At 36.9% G+C, this 18,165-nt stretch overlaps 1 protein-coding gene across 3 annotated transcripts in view; it reads left to right on the plus strand.

Moving 5' to 3' along the window:
- Nucleotides 1-18,165, plus strand: part of holn1 (CD2 antigen cytoplasmic tail-binding protein 2 homolog holn1) — an 84,146-nt gene that overhangs the window by 61,357 nt on the left and 4,624 nt on the right. For all 3 annotated transcript variants that reach the window (XM_089087086.1, XM_089087084.1, XM_089087085.1), the window contains exon 5: nucleotides 13,145-13,323. In XM_089087086.1, coding sequence (XP_088943212.1) covers nucleotides 13,145-13,323 — 179 coding nt within the window. The remainder of the gene's footprint in view (nucleotides 1-13,144; nucleotides 13,324-18,165) is intronic.

Below are 18,165 nucleotides of genomic sequence, written 5' to 3' on the forward strand. Positions count from 1 at the left end.
TGAACTACGTTGAACAAAATAGCTATCTCAAAATTTTGATCGGATGTGTTGGGGGAAGTGGTGGGCGTGGAAAGGGTGTTAGTTGCCCTCCAATCACTTTCGACTATTACAAAGGGCACTAGCCTTTTGAATCTCCAATCGAATGAGCCCTTTTTGAAGTTTTTACGACAAGTTATGCCCCCAGGCTTTTACTTACAACCCTTGCCCCTGAGGGCTGTGGGGGGAGTGTCCTCCTCAAAAACATAATTTCTATCCGGAAATCAACTACGCTGAACAAAATGGCTATTTGCAAATTTTGATTGGATGTATTTGTGGAAATGGTGGGTGTGGAAGGGGTGTTAGTTGCCTTTCAATCACCTTCGACTATTAAAAAGTGCACTAGCCATTCCAATTTCCAATCGAATGAGCCCTTTTCCAAGTTTCTACGACAACTCCTTCGATACGAAGTGCCCTGGTATGAAAAAAAATTATTCGATACGAAGTCCCCCAAAAATGTTTGGGGGAATGGTGGGCGGGTGAGGGGGGTTAGTTGCGTTCCAATTACTTTCAACTATTAAAATAGGCACTAGCCCTTTGAATCTCCAATCGAATGAGCCGTTTTTTCATGTTTTTACGACGACGCTTTCTATAAAAAACCTTATATGCCCCCAGGGCATAACTCACGACCCTTGCCCTGAATACTGAGGGGGGAATGTCCAGCTCAAAGATATAATTTCCGGACCTTTCAACTGCGTTGAACAAAATTGCTATCTCAAAATTTTGACTCGATGTGTGGGGAAATGGTGGGCGTGGAAGGGATGTTAGTTGCCCTCCAATCACTTTCGACTATTAAAAAGGACACTAGCCATTTCAATTTCCAATTGAATGAGCCCATTGTGAAGATTCTACGACAACGGTTTCTATAAGAACCTTATTTGCCCCCAGGGCATAACTTACAACCCTTGCCTTTAGGGTTGTGTGGGGGGGGGGGGGCTTTCATCCTCAAAGACTTAGTTTCCAGAACTTTCAACTACGCAAACAAAATGACTCAAAATTTTCATTGGATGTGTTTGTGCGAAAGTTGGGCCTGAGAGGGGGGGGGTTAGTTACCCTAGAATTAATTTGGCTATTAAAAAGGACACTAGCCCTTTCAATTTCCAATTGAATGAGCCCTTTTTGAACCTTTTACGGCAAAGCCTTCTGTAAAAACCAGATTTGTCACCAGCGCATAACTTACAACCCTTTCCCTGAGGACTCTAGGTGGAGTGTCATCTTCAAAGACAAAATTTTAATACCTTTAAATTACGTTGAGCAAAATGGCTATCTCAAAATTTTGATTGGATATGTTTGGATAAATGGTGGGTGTGGAAGGGGTGTTAGTTGCCTTCCAATCGCTTTCGACTATTAAAAAGGGCACTAGCCGTTTCAATTTCCAATCAAATGAACCTTTTTTTTTAAGTTTATATGACACCGCTTTCTGTAAATACCTTATATGCCCCCTGGGAATAACTTACGACTATTAAAAAGGACACTAGCCATTTCAATTTCCAATTGAATGAGCCCATTGTGAAGATTCTACGACAACGGTTTCTATAAGAACCTTATTTGCCCCCAGGGCATAACTTGCAACCCTTGCCTTTAGGGTTGTGTGGGGGGGGGCTTTCATCCTCAAAGACTTAGTTTCCAGAACTTTCAACTACGTAAACAAAATGACTCAAAATTTTCATTGGATGTGTTTGTGCGAAGGGTGGGCATGAGAGGGGGGGGGGTTAGTTACCCTAGAATTAATTTGGCTATTAAAAAGGACACTAGCCCTTTCAATTTCCAATTGAGTGAGCCCTTTTTGAACCTTCTACGACAACACCTACTATAGAAACTTTATAAGTCACCAGGTCATAACTTACAATCCGTACCCTCAGGGCTGTGGGGGGAGTATCATCCTCAAAGAGATAATTTTCAGGTCTTTCAATTACTTTGAGAAAAATGGTTATCTCAAAATTTTGATTGGATGTGTCTGGATAAATGGTGGGCGTGGAAGGGGTGTTAGTTGCCTTCCAATCGCTTTCGACTATTAAAAAGGGCACTAGCCGTTTCAATTTCCAATCAAATGAACCTTTTTTTTTAAGTTTATACGACACCGCTTTCTGTAAATACCTTATATGCCCCCCGGGCATAACTTACGACTATTAAAAAGGACACTAGCCATTTCAATTTCCAATTGAATGAGCCCATTGTGAAGATTCTACGACAACGGTTTCTATAAGAACCTTATTTGCCCCCAGGGCATAACTTACAACCCTTGCCTTTAGGGGTGTGTGGGGGGGGGGGGCTTTCATCCTCAAAGACTAAGTTTCCAGAACTTTCAACTACGTAAACAAAATGACTCAAAATTTTCACTGGATGTGTTTGTGCGAAAGGTGGGCATGAGAGGGGGGGGGGGGGGGTAGTTACCCTAGAATTACTTTGGCTATTAAAAAGGACACTAGCCCTTTCAATTTCCAATTGAGTGAGACCTTTTTGAAGCTTCTACGACAACACCTACTCTAGAAACCTTATAAGTCACCATGGCATAACTTAGAGTCCTTGCCCTCAGGGCTCTGGGTGGAGTATCATCCTCAAAGAGATAAATTCCAGGCCTTTCAATTACTTTGAGCAAAATAGATATCTCAAAATTTTGATTGGATGTGTCTGGATAAATGGTGGGCGTGGAAGGGGTGCTAGTTGCCTTCCAATCGCTTTCGACTATTAAAAAGGGCACTAGCCGTTTCAATTTCCAATCAAATGAACCTTTTTTTTAAGTTTATACGAAACCGCTTTCTGTAAATACCTTATATGCCCCCCGGGCATAACTTACGACTATTAAAAAGGACACTAGCCATTTCAATTTCCAATTGAATGAGCCCATTGTGAAGATTCTACGACAACGGTTTCTATAAGAACCTTATTTGCCCCCAGGGCATAACTTACAACCCTTGCCTTTAGGGTTGTGTGGGGGGGGGGGGGCTTTCATCCTCAAAGACTTAGTTTCCAGAACTTTCAACTACGTAAACAAAATGATTCAAAATTTTCATTGGATATGTTTTTGCGAAAGGTGGGCATGAGAGGGGGGGGGGGGTTAGTTACCCTAGAATTAATTTGGCTATTAAAAAGGACACTAGCCCTTTGAATTTCAAATCGAATTAGCCCTTTTTGAAGTTTCTAAGACAACGCTTTCTATAAAAACCTGATATGCCTCCATGGCATAGCTTCCAACCCGTGCCCTGAGGGCTCTGGGGGGGGGCTTTCATCCTCAAAGACTTAGTTTCCAGAACTTTCAACTACGTAAACAAAATGACTCATAATTTCCATTGGATGTGTTTGTGCGAAAGGTAGGCATGAGAGGGGGGGGGGGTGTGGTTGCCCTAGAATTACTTTGGCTATTAAAAAGGACACTAGCCCTTTGAATTTCCAATCGAATGAGCCTTTTTTGAAGTTTCTACGAAAACGCTTTCTGTAAAATCTTATATACTCCCAGGGCATATAAGATTTGCCCTTTGCCCTTGTCCTGAGGGCTGGGGGGGATTGTTCTCCTCAAAAAAATAAATTCTATCTGGAAATCAACTACGCTGAACAAAATGGCTATCTCAAAATTTTGATTGGATGTGTTTGGGGAAATGGTGGGCGTGGAAGGGTTTTTAGTTGCCTTCTAATTACTTTCGACTATTACGAAGGACTAGCCATTCCAATTTCCAATCGAATGAGCCCTTTTTGAAGTTTCTACGACAACTCCTTCGATACGAAGTGCCCTGGTATGAAAAAAAAAAATAATAATATTTTGTGCCAACATCGTTCTTTACTTAGGCAGCCTGATTGCGCTGCCTATGATAGTGATGACATTACTTTGTCCTATCTTTGTAGTGTCGTAATAGTCGAAAGTAATCGAACGCTCAAACAGCAAATTTGTTTTGCAATCGATTTGTAAGTCGAAGACCAAGTGACAAAATTTTTCTACCAATTAGGAGTATTCTCCTTAGATGGTATGAACTTGTTATTCTTTCCTGACAATTCTGTGTTTAAACAAACTTTTTCGCATGCTGACCAATGATCTGCGAGCCGATCTCCTGATTCTCTGCCTCCGGTCGAGAGTGCAGTGCGGGGTTTGGAGCAGATCAGATCAGAGGGCAACTAGCCCCTCCCGCCCTCCACTTCTTTGGGTGTATCGGATGGATAAACCCATCCGATAAAAATTTGAGGTGACCTTTTTGTTAAAAATAGTTCAACCATCAGATATTAAAACTAAGGGGTCGACACAACCCCCCAGGGCCCGAAACAGGCATTTTAAGTTATACTCTGGGGATTTATATGGTTCTTATAGAAGGGATACTCGTATAAACTTCAGAGAGGGCTCATTTGATTGAAAACAGAAAGTTCTAGTTAACTTTTAAATAGTCAAAAGTGACCGAAGCTCAATTAGTCCCCACACGCCCTTTTTCTCCAAACCTATCCGATAAAAATTTTGAGATAGCAATTTTGTTAAAAATAGTTCAAACATCAGATAATAAAAAATCCGAAGCTGACACGAACCCATTTTTTCACTTTGATATTGTTACTTTGATATCAGTTTTGATACTTAGAATATTTGATTTTTTTTTTTTTTTTTAAGTTACATTTTGAAATAAGGAATTTTTAAAAACTTGAAATTTTTTACAATTAAAAACGAACAAAAATTATTTGAAAAAAACTTTCCGAAAAATAAGCTATTCAAAGAAAAGTAAAGGCCATTTTAAACTTAAGTCCAGCAAATACAAATACCTTTTAAAATTAAAACTCAAAACGACCAGAAATTACTATTAAAGAATAAATGAAACCCAAAACGAACAGAAATTAACTAAATAATCATAGCAAAAACATACAACAAGTAATAATATAAATGAAAAAATGGATCTTAAAGCGAGTAATGCTTAGATTGAATATGAAAATCAAGCTTAAAACGAAAAAAAATATTTTCCTATTGAAGTATACATGAAACTTAAAACATACAGAAATTAAATAAACAATCAATGCAAATAAAAATACAATAGATAAAAAAGTAGATTTATAAATAAATCTTAAAAAGACTGAAACATGAAATTAATGTGCAAGGGAAGCTTGAAACGAATAATAATCACCACAGACACGAGTTTGGCTATCGCCTTCACTCACTGTAAAAGTCTAGGACCTGCTGCGTCATTGGTGCTTACTCAAAACTATATGCGTCTTGAACAGTCTTTGAAAGTATAAACAACATCAAATTGAATATTTGATGTATAATGATATTAATTGTTGAAAGATCCATCAGTTCAAGAATTTATTTCCCTGTAAGTGTATTTTTATTTCTAATGCTGTAAGAACTGGAAAAGAAAATATTTGTAATATAATTTGTTTTCAGTTAAGCGCCAATAACGCAGTAGGCTTTTGGTTTTTATTTACAGTTAGGAAAGGAGGCAGTACCCAAACACATGTTTGTAGTGAAACTATATTCGTCTTTAACAACGTTAAAAAGAGCTAATAAATTAAACTGAATGTTTGATGTATAGTGATATTAAATGCTGAAAACTCATCAGTTCAAAATGTTACTATAATTTTATGTTTATTTTCAATATTAAGTACAAAAGAAAATATTTGTCATAAAATTGGTTTTCAGTAAAGCGCCAATGACGCGGTAGGTTGGAGGTCATACCCAAACTTTTTTTTGCGGAGAATTATCTTCGGTACAAGCTCTATATGTATTTTGAGTTTAGGTTACCCTCGTTTTAAGCTGGATTTTTCAATCTACAATAGTATCTATTGCGTGTTTTATCACATTAAATGTTTATTCAATTTCAGTTCGCTTTAAGTTATATTTATAATTCTAAATGAAAGTATTTTGTTTCATTTTTAGCTTGATTTTCATATTCAATCTAAGCTTTACTCGCTTTAAGATCTATTTGTTCATTTATATTATTACTTGTTGTACGTTTTTGCTATGATTGTTTATTTAATTTCTGTTCGTTTTGGGTTTCATTTATTCTCTAATAGTAATTTCTGATCGTTTTGAGTTTGAATTTTAAAAGGTATTTGTATAGGCTGAGCTTAAGTTTAAAATGGCTTTTACTTTTCTTTGAAAAACTTATTTTTCGGAAAGTTTTTTTTTAATTAATAATAGGGAAAACACCATCAATAAAACAGGTTAAAAAGTATTGTTAAAGGAGTAGATAAAATTCTCCGCCTTTCTACAGCTTCCACTTATGTGAAACCCGCAAACATGTTGCTCAGGGATATGATGCGTTGTGTGAGCCTCTTCATCTCTTTGAAAGGACTGAGGATACTCTAGTTCAGTTTGAGTAGCTTGACTGGTAACAAACCTACAGCATTGAACAGATACATCAGTACTGGGACATTTTGAGCTTGTTTTCTTACCCTGGTTTAAGCACTATTCACAAGTAAAAAGAAATAATCGTTCCGAGGGCTTCTGCAGATGAAGGACAATGTCTGCATCAGTTGCAGCTTATCCCGCATGGGTGCGGTGTAAGCAATGATGACAGTCAAACGAGCGGCTGTCTTTTTTCGGTTCGTCACATATGAGGCAACTCAGATCAGGACCTGAGCATTCTTTTCTTTCCACTGTTGTGCTTTCTATAGCAGCCTTAAGTTTCGGTGAAACGCCAGGAGTGGATGTTGATTTTGTCAAGAAGTTATCACTTGGGAAAATAGTGTTCGTTTTAAATTGATCATTGTTCTTCTCGTTGATATTTGGCTGTTTTGGACTGTTGTTTTTCGACTTCAATTTAGTCAGAGTACAGGTCTTTGGAGAATCTTTTTGCGCAAAAATTACTCACACAAAAGATGAGACCATTTATTGCATTTGATACATTGTGCGCAACCTGTTTTGCTGTTTGTTTTGAATAGATGTCGTAATGTTCTGGGTACAATATAGATACGGCTACTTTGCTCACAGAGTTCAATCCTCTTAGGGTTTTAAATCTCTTTGCCAAGTATCTGTACTTATTAAGTCACTAAATCCCAAGGGATTTAATATTCAATTCTTTACTTTATATTCAAGTTGCAGAAATGTCAATGGCAAATAAATAAAATAATCAGATTATAAATGTCTCTAGAAAAATCACACAGGTGGAACCCTTACTTTATTGAAAGGTTAATATCCAAAATAAGGTGTTTACACAACGAACTCTCGATCATGACTTTTATGATCATATTTGCCAGGTATTTGGCAGAACATATAGCCCAAACCAGTGTAATCACTAGCCCAAAAATAGCGAACGCTGTTATAACCTTATTATGCCCTATTATTGCGCAATTATGGGTAAAAAGAGGAAAAATACAATTGACATATCAGATAACCTACGCATAAGCGTAGGTCAAAAGTGAAATAAAAGGCCTGTCAACGAACAAAAATTACCACCCCTCCACGTATGCTATCGTAAAAGTGACTATTGCTTTACTGAAAGGAAAAATATATAAAAACAAAAAGGTGAATTGTCCTTTATACACTCTGTTTATTGCATGCATACCTTATTGTATCTTGCACAAACTTTGTACTACAAAAGTAAAAATTCCAGATACAGATTAGCAGCAAACAACTGCTCCAAGGAATGTTTTAGAGCCTCACTACAGCAGGGGCAGATCCAGGATTTTCTTTAGTGGGGGGCACATAATAGGTTGCTTCGATAAACTTGCAAACAAAGAAATACCAGCAATTAAAAGCAATTAATTAATTTGTATGACAATTATGCGTCATACAAAAAATAGTAAATTTTAAAAAACACCATGTCATAAAAATAAAATAAAAAGTTGTTAACCATCAATAAGAAATATTTTATTAATATAGTATCAAATTTTCTGCATAATTTTTCGCCTTTGCACTTCTGACCACTATAGTGAGTGAGTTAAGTTTTATATTGTCAAAAAGAAATTGGTCTTGAACCATCTTTTTGGGGTCATGTATTCTTTATGACTATTTGTATAGGTCAAACCATTTAGCAAGTCACCTAACTTTGTGGCATCGCTTAGTAATTATGATATTATTTAAAAGTAGGATTTACGGCTTAAGATACAACTTGTATATTCGTGAAAGATGTATTAAACATTAAATACTAGTTCTTTTAGGGGTGTTACAAGAAAAATAGAACAAAGAGATAGAAATATGTAGAAGACATTTAAAACGAGGCTTTTAAGTATAGACAATAAAGTATTAACTAATCACTATTTCTTTTTTAAAATAGTGTTTTAATTAACAGCGTCAACTTTGACGAAATCTCAAAAAATTACTAATAAAAGTTTCAATTTTCCTAACAACGCAGCGTATCTTTCCACTTTTTAAAGTTTAATATATTTTGCTTCAATGATAGAATTGCAATTTTATAAGAGAAAGTCTATTTCTTTATTTCTACTCCCGCCATATCTATTTATAACACGGTCGATGTCTACCTCAATGTTTTGGTGAACGTTTATGATGGCTAGTCTTGTCAGTTTAAAGCTCTTCGTTAGTATTTCCTCATCTATTCATCTTAATATATTCGAACAAAGACCATCGCCAGAAAAATATGAACTCTAATTAAGATGCATGTAGGTATGTGCTTCAAACTAAGTATACGAGTCGAAATACTCCTTAAAAAACAAATAATTATGTTTTTGTTATTTTTGCGTTTGATAGGTATAGATTGGTGATTTAAATTCTCAGGGTTTGAAGCTGTGGTAGATTTTTAATTTTTTTTTTTTTATTGAGATTTTCAGATATTCAATTCAAGCGTTTAAATCTCGATGTCTGTTGAGCACAAAGATAAAAATTTGAAATCGGGGTCAGATTTTGCATTAAGTAAGAGACTTGTCCTGTAAAAATTTTGATTTATAAACAACTAATCGTGGAAATATGATTGTATGGTACCACCACCTACCGGAAACGAAAGGATCAACCAAATGGAGGTCGCGAGTTTTCTACAGAACTGGCTAAAATACCACAAGCAAGAACCACCACCAGGGTTTTCTCCAACAACAAAATGGTTGGAGAAACACAAGAAAAACCCCCACCAACCTGATCGAAAACAAAATCACAACCGAAGGCGCAGCTACTGGATCTCATCTCGTTCAACTTACCAGCCAAGGGATCCCCCTGGTCACCGCTTCCCAAACAGTCACCAATCGACGGGGGGGCCTTATCTGAAACCAACCAGTATTCTAGTACAGGAAACACTTGTTTAAATATGGAGACAACAGCAAAATCTAATTCAAAATGCCTCACTATCCCTCCCACCTCAACAGGTACTCACGATCTGGGATTGGAGACTCCTGATCCTTCTTCTTGCAGCCTGAAAAGAGGGAAAAAGAAAACAAGTTTTAATACAAGACCAATCTAATCTTACCGTTTTCCAACAATAGCCCTGTCAAATGTTCGATCTCTCAACAACAAGGCAGAGGATATGGAAGTTTTCCTGAGGAAACCTGACATTGACATCATGTGCCTGACAGTAACATGGATCCCGTCTCCTACCTTGGCCATTATTGATGGGTATTCCTGTTATATTTTCCCAAGCTGCAGTGCATTGGGAGAGCCCAAGACTCACGGTGGTGATGTCGGTTTCTCCTGCAAAAAAAACGTGCCTCATAGGATTCTGAATGTCGCAGTACCAAAGGACGATGACATCGTGGCTACCAAAGTTTCGTGGCTGTGGGCACGACCAAAAAGGCTTACCTCGGCAAGTGTCGTCATTGATACGCCACGGTAGATTTCCCACCAAGAGGACCATATCGGCGACAACTAGTGAAATACCTCCAACAAAGTTGCGACTTCATCAGAACAAAATATCCATATGCAGGAATCTTTCTTTGTGGGGACTTCAACGACTTCAACTCCAACTGGATCGAAAGCTCTACAGCCCTGCATCAAATAGTTAAAGTGAAAACACGGGGAGAAAACACCCTTGACTTGATCTTCACTGCACTTGGTGATTTCTACTTAGATCCTTCGGCGGAAGCACCACTCTCAACCAGTGATCATGCAAGAGTTATATTACGGCCAAAGTCAACAATGAAACCTACTAAACCAACCCAGTTCACCTACCGTCCACTTGCAAAAGAAGGTATAATTGGCTACAGAGAATGGCTCAACTCAGTATGCTGGTTCCGCCTTTTCGAAAACAAACACGAAAACAGCATGACTGAACTCCTATATGAACAAACAATTCGAGAGTACGAACGACTCTTCCCTGAAAAGCGAGGTACAATTAAGGCACAGAATAATTCATGGGTTACTCCGGCAAGTAAAGCAGCAATGGCAGAGCGAGACATGCTTTATGAGACAAAGCCACACTCTGACGAATATAAACGGAGGAGAAACATAGTTGTTAGACTACTAAAGCAAGCTAGACGTCTGTATGGATACCAAATTTTTGCCAAGTTGTCAGCCAGTGACCCAAGGAAGTTCCGCACAACTGTACAGAAACTAGTGGGACAGCAGAAGTCTAAATCCATCCTGAGGGACAAGCAAAGAGAGAATGTAACCGCAGAAGCAATTAATGCACACTTTTCAAATATTTGCCACCAATAGCCTCCCCTCAAGACTATGCCATAGAATGGTCCAATCGAAATCATCCCTATTATTACAGTTTCCCAGATTCAAGAAAAGCTCGAAAACCTAGACATTAGGAATGTCTCGTACCCTGGTGAAATTCCTGTAAGGCTGATACATGCATGCTCCCCCCCTACTGGCTATACCATTGGCTATGGTGTATAACCAGTGCCTACTGGAAGGCATTTTCCCAGATAAGTTCAAAAAGGCATTTATCACACCAATTCCAAAGAAAACATCACCATCCGATCTCAGGCCAATCTCAAAGATACCCATCATTTCAAAAGTCTTCGAAGATTTTATTTTACAGTGGCTACTAGCAGAAGTAGAACACAAAATCAATCATATGCAGTTCGGTTTTCGTCGAGGACACAGCACAACACATTATCTGGTCAGATTACTTCATGATCTACTAGAGCACCTAGAAAATCAAGAGGCCCTTGCTGAAATAATCATTTCTGATTTCGTGAAAGCTTTCGATCTGCTTGATCATGAGACTGTAATCAACGAAGCCCGTGCCCTGGAAGTCTCGCAGTTTCTCTTATGTACCATTGCATGTTTCCTTTATGGTCGTCAACAGTACGTACAACTCGAAGACGGGGAAACATCCGACTTCCAAGACATCACGTGTGGAGCTACCCAAGGAAGCAAGTTAGGTCCCATCTTATTTTTTTATTGTCATCAACCGACTGATGAGACAACACAAACAGAGGCATAAATTTGCTGATGATCTTTCGCTAAGCCTGCTGCACTTCCTGTCACAATCACCCAATCAGCTCATACCCCTTGTTACAGAGCTTCAGCATCAAGCTGATCAGGGGAAGCTCCAGATAAGCCTCGAGAAAAGCTGTGTAATGAATGTCAACTTCCTGAAGAAGAAGATGAAGAGCATAAATGAATCCACGCCTCTCCATACATAGAACTCCGTAAATATACTTGGCATCAAATTTAGTGATGATCTCACGTGTGTAGATCCCCTCAGCCCTATCACGGCACAAGCATCTGTTTTTCTCAAATCTTGTGCACGGCTCCTACTTCTAGTACTAAGACAGCAACTCTTTCTTTCGTGTTCTAAACCATATTTACGGACAGTAATGATGCATGGCTGTCATGTCTGGAACCCATTACTTACAGAGAATCACAGAAATGAACTGGAAAAAATTCAGAAAGAAGCCTGTAAAATAATTCTTGGGTCGAATTATAAAAACTATGAACAAAGCCTGAGCCAACTCAAGCTCCAAACCCTAGAGGAAAGGAGGCATAAAAGGCTGATGTAGTTTGGAGCTGACATCCTGAAGTCCTCAACACACCGAAATATCCTTCCTCCGTTTACTTCAGAGACCCACGCACACAAAACAAGGTTGGCAACTCTGAAAGAGGGAAAAAAAACTGTTGGAGTGCCCGCCTACACACTCGGCAACAATATATCTAAAATCCTTTGTGCCCTACTACGTCAGATATTACAACAATAGTGTCCTGAAGTAGAGGTGATGTTTCATCATTTTAATTTTCTTGGTGTTGTGTCTTTTTGTGCTTTTCTTTTTTTTTGTGCTTAAATTGACGATACCCATGTTATTGAAGTGTGATAAAGGGAACGACTAAAGATTATTGTTATTATCAAAATAAGTATAGAAAACATCAGCGATATATATAGCAGTTTCTACAATTTTATGGACAAATATATGTAACCCCTATATAAAAACATAACTATATTTTGCGACTAGTTGGTATTGAGAAGGTGAGAAATACTTAAGTAATATAGCAGTTGCATTCCCTTTCTGTGGTTAACTCAAGTGGTGTGAATTTCCCCTTTTTTTCAATATGTCATTAGTAAATGTTTGAAAAAAAATCGATATCACTCCACTGATGCAAACTGAGAATTCAGAAACCCATTTATACCAATTAGATAATGAAAATAAAACATAATTATTTGCCTTCTTTTATAAACAATATTTTGAAAATCTATTTTTCTTAAGTGATTACTCTGACCTTTGATGGAGTATTTCGACTCGTATACTCGGTTTTAAGTGTATACTTATACAAACCTTTATTAAAGTTCAAATATTTCTAGAGTTAGGCCTTTATTTTAATGTTTTAGGACAAACAGAGGAGGTGATATGTCATATAATGCAGAGCTTTAATCATAGGCAGATTTTACTGAAAAAAATTATTTAAATTTTTTCATTTTTTTAACTTTAAGAAATCAAAAATCAATTAAGATTTTGAGGAATAAATATTAGTATATGTATATTAAACTGACAATGCACATTTTTTTCAGTGAATTCATTGGAATTTTTTTCAGTAAAGTACAAATTATATTCTGGCTTTTAGAAAGCATAGGGGTTTAGAACCCGACTCATATTAATTTCTGCTCGTTTTGAGTTTGACTCTGTTATTTATTTTAATTTCTGTTTGTTTTGGGTTTCATTTATTTATTGATACTGATTTGTGGTAGTTGTATGCTTGGTAGATTATTCTGTCTAATTAGTATTAAAATTCTGTCTTATTAGTATTTATGTGTTGCATTCACACTGGTGTTGGAAAATTTCGTCTTGTTAGTATTTATATGTTGCATTCACACAGGTGGTGGAAAATCAATGACTGCATCTCAACGCTGGAAGCAAAAGAAATCTGGAAATGTAGAAAGTACATCCGGTGACAGGGAAGCGGTTTTGAAGCTTACTGGATTAGCAGATAAAGTATTATCCAATTATGGAAATATGGATGTCTACCAGGAAACTTATGAGAGCATTAATTTCAAGGTAGTATTAAAAGTGAATATATCTACTGCAGCGGTCGGGGAACCGGGGTTAATTACCCCAAATGGGGTAAAAGTGAAAATTTTGGGGGTAAAAATGGAACTTTTGTTAGTAAAAGGTATGTATTTTTAATTTGATATTTTATAAACCTGTTAGTATTCTTTCAACTTAAACAATTTAGTGACACATGCAGGCCATGCCATTTCACTCCCCACCACTAGAGTGTTCTCGAGTTAAATCTTTGTGCACTAAAGCACAGCCCCGGCTACCTGCTCAGTCTATGACATGCCGTCATGGCATGACGGCATGACGTCATGGCATGAAACAAATACATTGACGAGTCATGGCCAGTTTTTCTAGTTAGTTGCGGACAAGACCAAAGTTTTATCACTAATCACCAATATATCGATAAAGATTAGCCGCAATTTGAAAATTTAATTCAAGTATTTTAATTATTAAGATTGTAAATTTTATCAAGGGACATGCACTAAATACGCGGCTATTTCGTGAATTATGTCAGGATTTTGAAGCTGAATATGTGGACCTACTTTAAAGTAAGGTGGCTTTCTCATGGAAATGTAGTAAATTGAATATGGGCTCTCAAAACTTAAGTCGAAATCTTTATGGTTGATCAATAAAATATTCTCGCAGAAAAGCTTAATAACTCTTCCTTTGTTACATATCTCGCATATTTAGTGAACATTTTTGAGGGTATAAATATTTTAAACAAAGAATTACAAGGAAAGAATATTAATATCATTTCAGCAAGAGAAGTACTGTCAGCGTTTGGATTAAAGCTGCGATATTGGAAACAGCAAGTAGAACAGAACAAGATAGCTTCTTTTTCATGGTTAGCTTTTCGGAAGATTGCGAAAATAATACTTTTGCTGACATCAAGGATACAATAGTAAGACATCGAACTCAGAAAGCGGTATTCAGAATACTTTCCAGATCTTGATACTCGTGCTGTCAGTTGGACTGTAGATCCTTTTAAATGTGAAATTGCTGAAATGATACCAGAAGAACCTTCAGGTTTGACGGAAGCAATTCTTGAAATTCGATCTAATACTGAAACACGCATTCAGTTTGAGAGTAAACCAAACCTGTCGTATTTCTGGATGTCAAAAGCTGCAGAGGCTTTCAAAATTGTACATGAAGAGGTGGTTAAAAAATTGCTGCCATTTGGAACAGCATATTTGTGTGAAAATGGCTTTTCCACTCTAATGAAAATAAAAACTAAGAACAGAAACCGATTAAACACCGAAGACTGTATTCATACCGCTCTTACATCAAAAAGTCCTAATTTTGAAGCAATTATATCGAACATGAAACAACATCATTTCTCCAAAACGTGAAGGAAGAATGTTTTCAATTATTCTTTTTTTCTAATTTTTTCAATTCTAATTTTTGTTTGTACCGCCATTATTATTATTATAATTAGTTGCAGTACCACAAAATATCAATACTCAATTGTACCCCAACAGGTTTCAATTTGTTATATATATATTACTTATATTACTATTATTACCCTTATGTATTGCTAGTACTAGGTATTACTTTCATAAATTGAATAAATGACGTTTAAATTTAATTATTAGTTATTGTTTTCTTTTCAAAATTATCATGAGAGGCTGTAATATGAAAGATGCTAAAAAGGGGCAATTTTTTTTTTTTTTTTTTTTTTTGCTCTTCGCCACGGGGTAATATCAACTTAAACAAAAATATTTTTTGGTTATGATTAAAGAAGTTCCCCGACCGCTGATCTATCGAGACCGGTACGGTCAAAGTGATAAATAGGGTGAAAAATATAAAAGACTTGTGAGTCTAATTAGAGTAAAGCCAAGACAGATTTTCCCTGTGAAAGGTGACTTTAGCATAACTTTTTCAGAGTTGCTTAAAAATGATTAATTTCACGTCTTCATGATAGTCTATCATTCTAAGCAGTACTAATGCAGACAGGCATACAGTAAGGCTAATACTGATAGTCCATCAGTTCCGTGAGCTTATGAGAGTATTAATTTCAATTTATGATTAAAAGTAGATGTATCTACACACTGAGAAATATCAAGAGTTATTTTAAGATCTTTACAGCCTAGAATAAAATTGTGAATAATTTCGTACGCCAGAGTACCTTTTCAGTATGTAAATAAAAGGAAATTTAAAGCTAATATTTATCAAAAGTAATAAAAACACTGCTTAAAATATATATTTATGCATCCATAGTAGTAATTTTAAAAAAAGCATTAAAAAATTAACATAATTAAAAGTGTTTAATCAACACACTTTTGATTAAGACAGTGAACTAAATAAAATAACAAACCTCGATTATTTTGGCTTCGCAAGAATTTAGTTCTCTCTAACTTTAAACAACTTTATTTTCCCTTGATAAAGGTTTGTGTATCAAAATACCTTAACTTCAATATTTTATTTAGTTCAGTGTCTTAATTAAAAGTTTTACCATGGTTTTGTAAGTTTGAACTTTTATTTTACTGATGAAGAGACAGTAGAACCCGCTTGTGGGCTTTGATAGTCTTTTCTTCGCTCAGGTGGAAACTCGGACCTTTGGCACTGGTTAATGCATCACGCCATATAATATTGCAAATGGATGGGCAATATATATATATATATATATATATATATATATATATATATATATATATATATATATATATATATATATATATATATACGAGGGCAATTCAGAAACTAACTTCCGGTTGATTGAAAAAAATACACCAAGTTAAGTAAAAATATTTTAATATATACATCTTACAACTACATCTTTGCACTATTTTTCGACATAGTCTCCATAACGATTGAGGCACTTATCGTATCTCTTCACAAGCTTTGAAATTGCTTCTGCATAAAAATCACCCACTTGTGCCTTGAGCCAGCCTGTGACCGCATCTTTGAGCTCTTCGTCGTCATCAAACCGCTGGGACCCAAGCCATTTCTTCATATGCATGAAGAGGTGATAATCGCTTGGCGCCAGATCTGGGCTGTAAGGTGGATGGTTGAAAACGTCCCACTTGAAGGACTCAAGAAGGGCTATTGTTCTGCGAGCAGAGTGAGGACGGGCGTTATCGTGGAAAAAAACGATACCAGAAGTCAGCATACCTCGGCGTTTGTTCTGTATAGCCCGTCGGAATGTTTTTAGTGTTTCACAGTACACTTCTTGATTAATGGTCGTCCCACGTTCCATGAATTCAACCAACAACACCCCTTTGACATCCCAAAACACCGTTGCCATCAGTTTTCTGGCAGAAAAATCTTGCCGGGCTTTTTTTGGTTTGGTAGGTAAATCTGAATGTGCCCACATCTTTGACTGTTCTTTTGTCTCAGGGTTCACGTACTTAATCCAGGTTTCGTCACCGGTCACGATTCTGTTTAACAATGGTTCTCCTTTGTCCTCATAACGCGACAGAAAGTTTAATGCAGAGGCCATTCTTTGAGTTTTGTGGTGGTCGGTAAGAGTTTTGGGCACCCATCGTGCACAGAACTTACGGTAACCCAATCTTGCTGTCACTATCTCGTACAAAAGTCTTAGAAATCTGTGGAAAATCAGTAGAAAACTCCGCCATTGTGAAACGTTGATTTTCACGAACTTTTGCATCAACTGTCTGAAAGAGTTCGTCAGTCACCAAGGATTGTTTACCACTCCTCTCTTCATCATGAACGTTTTCTCGTCCACTTTTAAATAAACGTACCCATTCACGGACAACTCCTTCACTCATAACTTTTGGTCTGTACACGGCACAAAGCTCACGATGAATAGCTGCTGCAGAGTATCCTTTGGCTGTAAAAAAAACCTTATAAGAGCACGCACTTCACATTTGGCGGGATTTTCTATTGCAGCACACATTTCAAACTACCACAATAACTAAACTAGCGCAGGTACGATGTTCACTCGACTACGGCTTGATGCCGACTGACCTGCTGAGTGCGTGAATGCACAGAGGGCGCGCTACTCCCCCCACTACACGTACTGTGACCAATCGGAGGTTAGTTTCTGAATTGCCCTCGTATATATATATATATATATATATATATATATATATATATATATATATATATATATATATATATATATATATATATATATATATATATATATATATATATATATATATATATGTATATGTATATATTACCGAGAATGTCCGAAGTATCTTTTTTTTTTCTCCATGGATGTAGTCACCTTTGCCAGTCAACTTTTTCAGTTTAATGCAAGGTTTAATTATGACAGGTTAGGTTAGCTTAGGTTAAGTTTTTAGCTTAGGTTAACTCCCTTGAAAACGGAGGATTTAAGATCAGAGGATTAAGATAAGTAAGTAAGTATGACGGCACTAGACCCTTAAGGTCCAAACCGGTGGTACTGATCTCCATTTCGTGGCCCTTCAGCCAGGAAGTGCAATGGGGGGCTGGGGGCCAGCCATCCTGTGCTTTTGCACACCCTTCCTGCTTACCAGCCCCAGATATCTCCAGGTACCCATTTAGAGCTGGGTTGACTTTGGCTGAGCTTAGAGAGTCACACCACTGACCCCCGTCCCTAACCAAATAACCGGCTACGCCAGGGATCAAACCCCTGCCCCTTGGACACAGAATTTTCAAACCAGCACGCCAAGAGGATTAAGATACTGTATGCTAAAAATGAATTTGCCTTTAATTCAGTTAGGAATTTATACAGAGTTTAGAGTTCGTTCAATAATAAGTTAACAAGAAAATCACTTCAACATCGTCTTCCCCGTAAGGTTCAAGGAAGGAACAGGGGCGAAAAAAGATAAAAACATTTACCAACAAAAAAAATATGAAAAAAAACCGCAAAATTAGTTTATTTGTCATTTT

This window comes from Artemia sp. Qi Xiang Cuo, chromosome 3 (genome assembly GCF_049724085.1).
Source record: "Artemia sp. Qi Xiang Cuo chromosome 3, ASM4972408v1, whole genome shotgun sequence".
NCBI classification, from domain to species: Eukaryota; Metazoa; Arthropoda; class Branchiopoda; order Anostraca; family Artemiidae; genus Artemia; species Artemia sp. Qi Xiang Cuo.